The sequence below is a fragment of the Marmota marmota genome, unplaced genomic scaffold, assembly GCF_001458135.2.
Source record: "Marmota marmota marmota unplaced genomic scaffold, marMar, whole genome shotgun sequence".
Lineage (NCBI taxonomy): Eukaryota > Metazoa > Chordata > Mammalia > Rodentia > Sciuridae > Marmota > Marmota marmota.
In genome coordinates, this window is record NW_026000207.1 from 3427736 (window position 1) to 3435579 (window position 7844).

At 49.8% G+C, this 7844-nt stretch overlaps 1 protein-coding gene across 1 annotated transcript in view; it reads right to left on the minus strand.

Moving 5' to 3' along the window:
• LOC107158877 (zinc finger protein 480-like) overlaps window positions 1-7317 on the minus strand; it is a 51391-nt gene extending 44074 nt beyond the window's left edge. The window contains 4 exon segments of the mRNA XM_048791656.1: window positions 207-333; window positions 3225-3312; window positions 5509-5580; window positions 7299-7317. Of these exon segments, the coding sequence (XP_048647613.1) occupies window positions 207-333; window positions 3225-3293 (196 nt within the window). The 5' untranslated portion in view covers window positions 3294-3312; window positions 5509-5580; window positions 7299-7317.
• Window positions 7318-7844: the final 527 nt, after the last annotated feature.

Below are 7844 nucleotides of genomic sequence, written 5' to 3' on the forward strand. Positions count from 1 at the left end.
TTGTGCTTCAGCTCTGGAAGCACCACTGCAGTATCATGAAGGGGGCAGAACATCTGAAGAAAGGGAACAAAGTACAGAGGATGTACTGTGGAGCGTCTTTCACAGGCAACAGGACTTCAGTCAGTCAATGCAGAGGATCCCAAAGACAAAGGGGAAATGCAGAGATACACAGGGCAGATCCCAGCATCAGGGAAAGTCAAGCTCACCCAGGGAGACCAGGTTCCTGTAGGTCTCCAGCATCACGTCCCTGTACAAAGCCCTCTGAGCAGGGACCAGGCACTTCCACTCCTCCTGGGAGAATTCTATGGCCACATCCCTGAATGTCAGCAGACCCTGAAATTAAAACAGGCTTCACAATGGGGCACTGGGGACAGTTACAATCTTGATGCAAAATGTGAACCATAGAACCCAGACATGGTGGCACATGCTTGTATCCCAGCTATCCCCAGGCTGAGGTGGAAACATTGTAAATTGGAGGTGGGACTGGGAAACATAGCAAGATCCTCTCTGAGAATGAAGAACATAGGAGTAGGGATGTAATGGCAGAGGAGACCTAGGTTCAACCCCATTGCTGCAAAGAAGTAAACTGAAGTGAAATGAGAAGGGAGGAGAAGTGTAAGCATGCAACTGATTCAAGTGAGAAGAGCTGCACTGTGAGGCTGTAAATACACATTTGGTATCTGTCTGTCTGCTGATGTGGAGCTCACCTGGAATCCCTGGAGAACTAAGAAGGATTTCTGTGCTACTGAGAAGACAGGTGCCTAGAGCCCCCTAGAGAGCTTCACAAAGGGGCTTCTCCCCAGAAAGCCACAGGCAGGAGAGGCAGTTGTAACACGCAGGGAGAAGTCCCAACTGATCACCATCACCCAGGATGTAATCAAGCCTGCCTACATAATGGAGCCTCCATAAAAACTCAACAGGACGGGGTGAAAGGGTGTTCAGGTCAACGCGTGGGTGGAGGATTCTGAAGGGTGGCGCACCACACAAAGTCATGTGAGCTCCACGTCCTTTGCCCCACACCTTGGCTATGCACCTCTTCCATCCGCGTGTTCACCTGTCTCTTCTGAACAGGCGTTACCACAAGGCAAATGCAAGTCAAGTCCTTCTCAGATTTACAAAGCACTCTGACCACTTTTTCAATGTGAGGAGGGGATGAAGGACGGCCCATTTACAGATGGTCATTCTGAATCATGGGCCACACTTTTGCCTAAGACTGATATCTGAAAAGCGGGCACTCTTGTGGGACAGAGACCTCAGCTCTTGGATCCATCGAGTGTCTACACAGACAGTGTCAGGATTAGGTGAAATGACAAGGTGCCCTCTGAAGAACTGCTCACCTGGTTGTGGAAAAAAACCCTCTCATCTGGGATCACAGAAGCTTTCTGGGTGCGGAGTATATACAAGGAGAAACTGAACTTGCTTTGCCTATATTCTCACATGATCTGGTATATTTGAGCATGTTTAATCTCCTAGTTGTGTTTTATTACACTTTTCCTTAAGATAAAATACTCGCTACATCTGTATAGATTTCTTCCTTACAGACACCACAAGAAACACAGTAGCTGGGCACAGTGGTACACAGCTGTAATCCAAGACTCAGGAGGCTGATTCAGGAGGATTCGTATTCAACACAAGCCTCAGCAATTTAGGAAAACACTCTCAAAAAAACAAAACAAAACAAATCAAGACTGGGGATGTATTACAATGGTAGACTGGCCTGGGCTCCAATCTTGGTAAAAAAAAAAAAAAAAAAGAAAGAGAGGAAAAGAAACATGCAGATGGAAGACAACACAGGCTGCGTCTATGAGTGGAGACCCTGTATTCCACACACCAGGTGATGCTCAGGGTCTGGGTGAGCCAGAGCATGATCTGTGTCCTGAGAAGATAAGTCCACCCTGTGTGGACAATAGCAAAATCTCAACAGCAGGGGAGGACCACAGAGCAGTGTCCTGGGTGGTGACACTACTGAGTGCACACCTTTTCCTAAATGCTTTACACGCACTAACTTATACAAAATGGCCCAGGAGAGGAAGAAGGATTCCCATCATTCTGCACACGATAGTGTCAAAGACGCCCTATAAAATTTCCCTTGGGTCAAGGAATACAAAATTACAGAGCAAAACCTAGCCCAGGCGATTGGAATCAGAGCTGAACATGAGGAATCGGAGACTTAGGGGCAGAGACTGTCCAGTGAAACTGACAGCAGGTTTCCTACGTGAGAGACGTGGACCAAGTGCAGGGCAACATCATGGATCTGCCTGGCAGGTCCCTGCAGGTGCACAGGTAGGGGCAGGCACAGGAAGGCGCCCCCACTACTGGCAGCACATTCACAGCCTAGGGTAGAACCAATCCGATGTAGATGAATGCAGGCGCCTCATTTTAAAATTCATAAAACTTACTTATGGTACTGTGGTCTGAACTCGGGTGCTTCACCACTGAGTGACACTGCCAGCCTTTTTTGTTGTTATTGTTACGGGGGATTGTCACGAGGATGCTTAACCACTAAGCTACCACCCAGCTTTATTTATTTTTTCATTTGATACAGATTGGGTCACAAATCTTAAAATTCAGTTTCAGATACTTGGAAGGACCCCAGTTTTCTTTCCTATAAATAGAGAATAAATACAGAAGCCAACTGCAGAGGAAAAATTAACACCCCCAAATATGGGAAAATGAAACACCTCATTCTTAACCAACCAATGGTAACGACAGGAACAGGATTCAGAAAATATCTGAAACAAAAGCAAAACAAAAATAAACATACCAAATCTCACAAAATGCAATGAAATAAAAAATAAAAATAAAAGAAAGACCTTAGGGTAGTGAAACTTCACAACAAGGACGAAGAAACCCAGGTCAACTAATCATACACCTCCAGGGGAAAGAGCCAACTGAAGGCAACAGAAGCAAAAGGCAGGAAACAATGAGCACTAGAGCGAGAGAACTGGTGTGGAGGACAGGGACACCACCAAACATCACACTCACTTTTTTAAAAGATCAACAAAAAATGACAGAGGATTCCCAGGGCCACACCTGGTGGCACCTCCTCATGGGTTCCCTGCCACAGGTCACAGTGGGATGGAATCTAAGCGCAGAGGATGGGGAGGCCCAGGGGAGTGCAGGCACACCTGACAGACAGGAGGCCACAGAGTCACATGAGGCCAGCAGCTCCCAGGCTCAGCACTGCACAGGGGACTCAGGACCACCTGACAGCATCACTGTACCTCAGTGACAGCCATTCCTGACTCCTTTTCTTTCCTCCTCCTCTTCAGGGGTGTTTCCTCAGGTAACATGAGTCTTTACAAGTCAATCCTGGAAGGAGGAAACATACTGTTTACTGGCTGCCCACTGCACAGGAAGACCCAGGCATAGTAAGCTCTTGCAGGGAGGAGCACAGAAGGCTTCTCTGACTCCTTCCTTTGGGCCTCATTTCCCTGCTGGTGAAGCCCACAGGCTGCACAAGCGGGGACCTGGGCAGCACTGGGCTCCCCTTCAGGGCACCCCCTAGTCCTGACCAAAGTGAACCACACCACTGACCCATCAGCTATCATCAGATCTCAGGCTGACCCCAGTACCACTCCAGAGCTGGTACTCAATGCTGGTACAAAGATGAAAATCACCCTCAAATATTATTAAGGCTGGGCACCAGCCTCACCCCTGAATGGATGTAAAATGACTCATCACACTTAGGGGAAGCCAGCATGGAGCACCTCCCAGAAGGGCAGGTCGAGCCCACCACCCACCTTCTGGCTCTGCCCATCTCTTGGACCCTTGTTCTTATCAGGATCCAGGTAGTGGACAGTAAAGGAGCAGAAAGAGACAGACACAGCAAGCTGCATGGACCAGAGTAGGGGCAGGTTGTGGCTGGAGTGTGACAGGAGCTGAGGGCGATCAAGGAGTCTCCATGGAGCAGGTGATGTCATAACAAAGACCTGAGGGGTTGGCCACCTGCAGCCCAGGGGCCATGTGGAGGGCTAGGTAGAGAGACAGGACCCAGTGCAGGCCCTGAGGCTGGAGCAAGCTCCGGCCAGGAAAAGGAAAGAGGCCCCTGTGGCTGAAAGTAAGCAAGCAGAGGACACAGTAGTAGAACTGGACAGAGGCCCTGGGGAAGCAGAGCAATCAGGAGCCAGGTCTTTCCCCATTTTTCTCCCAAGCCACAAGAGCTGTGTGTACTCTCGATTCCTTTCTACTCTGAAAAACTCATGTGATTTTTTTTTTCATTCTCCTATACAATAAAAAAAAAAAAAAACTGCCAATGTCATAATACATTGTACAATTTTGATATATGTGGAGGTGTCCAGCCACGTCCCCCACGTAGAGAGTAACCTTCCTGAGATGTTGAGGACTATGCCGGGGAGGCATATGAGGAGCTCAGGTCATGGAAGAACATGAATGTGGATAGGCCCACTAAACATCCCAGCATGAAGTTTAGGAGACAATGGCCAGAAGATTCTAGGGTTCATGGAAGCAGTCTCCCGGAGAACTAGAGAGGTGAATGGTGTGTAAGGTGTGAGTGAAAGGAGGAGAAGAGACAGTGGCACACACAGAAGCTGAGCAGAGGTGCAAGGCTCCACTGTGGGGCAGCACCCCAGTCAGAGAACAGCGTGGGGCCTGGCAGCAGAGGAATTGCCAAAGTGATCCTTGGAGGAATCTCAATGAATGCAAGCAGAGTTTTAAGATAAGGAAGATGTCTGCAGAGCTAAGAAAAAAGAAGAGGGAGTCATCAACTGGGCAATGTGGTACTGACATGAAGAGATATGAGGACAAGACATTTAAAAAGGAATATAGAAACGGTGATGTCACAAGAGACTGAAAATTAAACCACTAGCTTAGGGTGGATGAGAACACTTGATTGGAAGACATGACTCCAGAACTAGAAGACAGTGCATATAAACAAATTTTCAGCATGCAAACATAGTCTAAAAGGGAAGTCCATATTACAGAGAAAAATGTAATTAACAAAGTGTTTTATCTTTTAGAGACAGAAGAATGGAAAACAAAAGAGGCTTTATTTCATGTGATTGGAAATGCTCAATGCCAGTGTTCTGAGGACAATGACCAAATGATTCTGCATGTGGAAAACTGATGATACACAGGGCAAGGACACCACACCATTTTCAGACTGTGAGAGGGGCTGAGAATGCTTGATCTCAGGGTCAGCACCAGCCAGAGGCAAAGACACACTCTCTTCAGGCAGCAGTGAGACACCAGCCTTGAGATGGGAGGGCAGCTTAGATAAGATCTCTTCCTTTTACTGTCTGATACAGGAAAAGCCCACCCTGTTTCAACTGCTCTGACATTCCACAAACAATACCACCTCTCTAATCACTAAAATGCATATGTGGTTGTTCAATAATGACCAGTTCTCTGCCAGACTCCTCTCTGGTATTTCACGGTTCCCAAAACACCCTTCTAGGGTTCAGTTAACCTTTACCATGGCTCTTTCATCTGCCTATACCTCTGTAACCTGTGTCACTTTATTTGTAACAAGCAAGCAAACAAAAGTACCATGTTTCCCTCAAGGTGTTGAGCAGGGGGTCCCAACTTCTCAAGGTGACTGGCACACCATGTGGGGCAGTGCTGTAGGAGAAAGCTCTGTGTCATCTGATACTATCTCCAGGTAGCAGCAGTCAGATCTGAATGTCATTACAGAACACTAATTTGGCAGGTGGCACAGACACCCTTTGTTGGTGGGGAGAAATCCCCACACATTTACATGACCAGAGGTGAAAAACTCTCTGCTGAGTGGTCACTGTTGCATTCAGCCTGACAAAAGCAAAAACACTTTGATTGGCCTTTCTATCTCCTACACTCCCTACATGACACCACAAATCAGGAGAGGAAGGAGGGTGACCCTGGACACAATGAGTTCAGTCACTGCCTTCGGGCTGGATAAGGGAGCTATCCTGTTACCTCTAGAATTTTAAAATACACAAGCCTCCTGGGCAGTAGTTTTGCAATTTCTTTCCTCACCTCTACTGTGCTTCTTTAGCACCCCCACCCTGGAGGGCGTCCTGCCCACTTTGCTTCTCTCTCCTCTCCTGGTTTCTCCCCTTCTTCCCTCTATTCCTTCCTTCCATCTGATCTTCCACATTCCTGCAACTCCCTTCACCTCCAGTCACTCTTTCTCCCCAGTCTTTGTCCCCAGTCTCCACAGATTTCCGCCTCTTTCTTCCCCATCCACACTCTCCATCTGCCCTGCCTGCTGCAGGCCCCTAATCCCATGCTCTGGATGCCCACATTCCGAGGCCTCCTCTCTAAGGTGCTCCTCTGGGCTCCCCTTGTCACCTGTTACCCCTCTTCTTATCCCAGCACCACAGCTGCCTTCTGCCATGCCTGCAGATAATGTGTCCTCTGCTCCCACGCTCTGCCTGTGGTCCCTCCCCGATTCTGTCTCTTTCCCTATGTCCTTCATCTCTCTAGATAGCTTGAGGTCTCTCCCCTGTTCTGTCCATATCCCTGTGTGGCTGTCCTTCGCCTCTCTGGAGTTTGCGATTCTAGATTTCTCCATCTGCTTCTCTCTGCTGCTTTATGGCTTCTTCTTTCACTCTTGTGCCCTCCCTCTGCAATCCCTTGCCATCTGTGTAAGGTCTCTCTCTGTTGTCTCCTTTCTCTCATTTGTGGTCCAGCTCTTTGTCCAGAGCCTAGTGCCACACATCACAGGGAGGGGGATGGTCTGGGATGCCCACCTCCAGGGGAGCATATTTTCCCCTGGGGTGGAATCTGTGCCACCTGCCCAATTAGTGTTCTGTGATGACATTCAGATCTGGCTGTTGCTACCTGGAGATGGCATCAGATGACCCCCTGGAAGTCACCACACAGGCCCAGGTCACCTCCTGCAGACAACAGGGAGACTAATGGAGGGAAGATCTGCAGGGTGGACACCTGGCCAAGAAGGACATGGCACGTGAGGAGGACAGCGCCAAGGTAGACAGGGCCAAGTGAGGGTACGGCCAGGTAGCAGGACAAGGCCTGGCAAAAGCTGGGCCAGTAGGGGAGCAGGGCTGGGTGAGGAACAGGGCAGGTGAGGAGGACAGGGCTGGGCGAGGGTAGGGTCAGGCCAGGAGACATGGCTGGGTGAGGACAGGACAGGTGAAGGCAGGACTGAGGAGGGCAGGGCCAGGTGATGGCAGGGCCTGGTGTGCAGATGGAGGCCCGCGCGCTGGGGGAGGCTGCAAGGGGGTCAGGCGGCCAAGCCTGACACCCGGCGGGTTCCCTGCCGGGCGCCGCTGCTGCAGGCCTGTGTGATTCTTATGTCTTTGGAGGAGACGCAGCCACTGAACAGGGAACTCACGTGCCTCACTGTGACCGCTGCTCCGTGATCAGCTTCCGGGTCTGGGAGGAGGAGCAGAGCGCTCCTGGAGACGCCTGGCAGGGAAACGGGGGCGGTGGGCGGGGCCGCGGCGGGCGGGGCGGGGCCAGAGTGACGGGAGGCGCGGCCCCGGGAGAAGGCGGGTGGGGCGGGGCGCGCAGGGGCGTGGCTGCGGAGATTGTTACTTGGAACCTGGAGCCCCTTTAGAGTGACAGGCAGGAAATATGTAGGAAGTACCAGTTGAAATGCAAAACCGTCTGCGTAGATGGTGCCATTTTTCACTGTGTCCCTCAAGTCCTGCATTAACTTCGTTTCCATTTCTATTCTCAGTTCACTTTGAAGGCGATCCTGCACCTGTGCTAAGTCCAGAGGCTCTCCTAGAGAACACATCCATGTCGTGGGGCGAGCAGGGCTAAGGCCAGTGATAACTTACATCACCAACAGCTGCTTCACAGCAATGGTGACAGCAAGCTGTACTTTAAAACAGTAGATGCTTTGATGTTTTTATCTATCTATCTATTTATTTATTTAT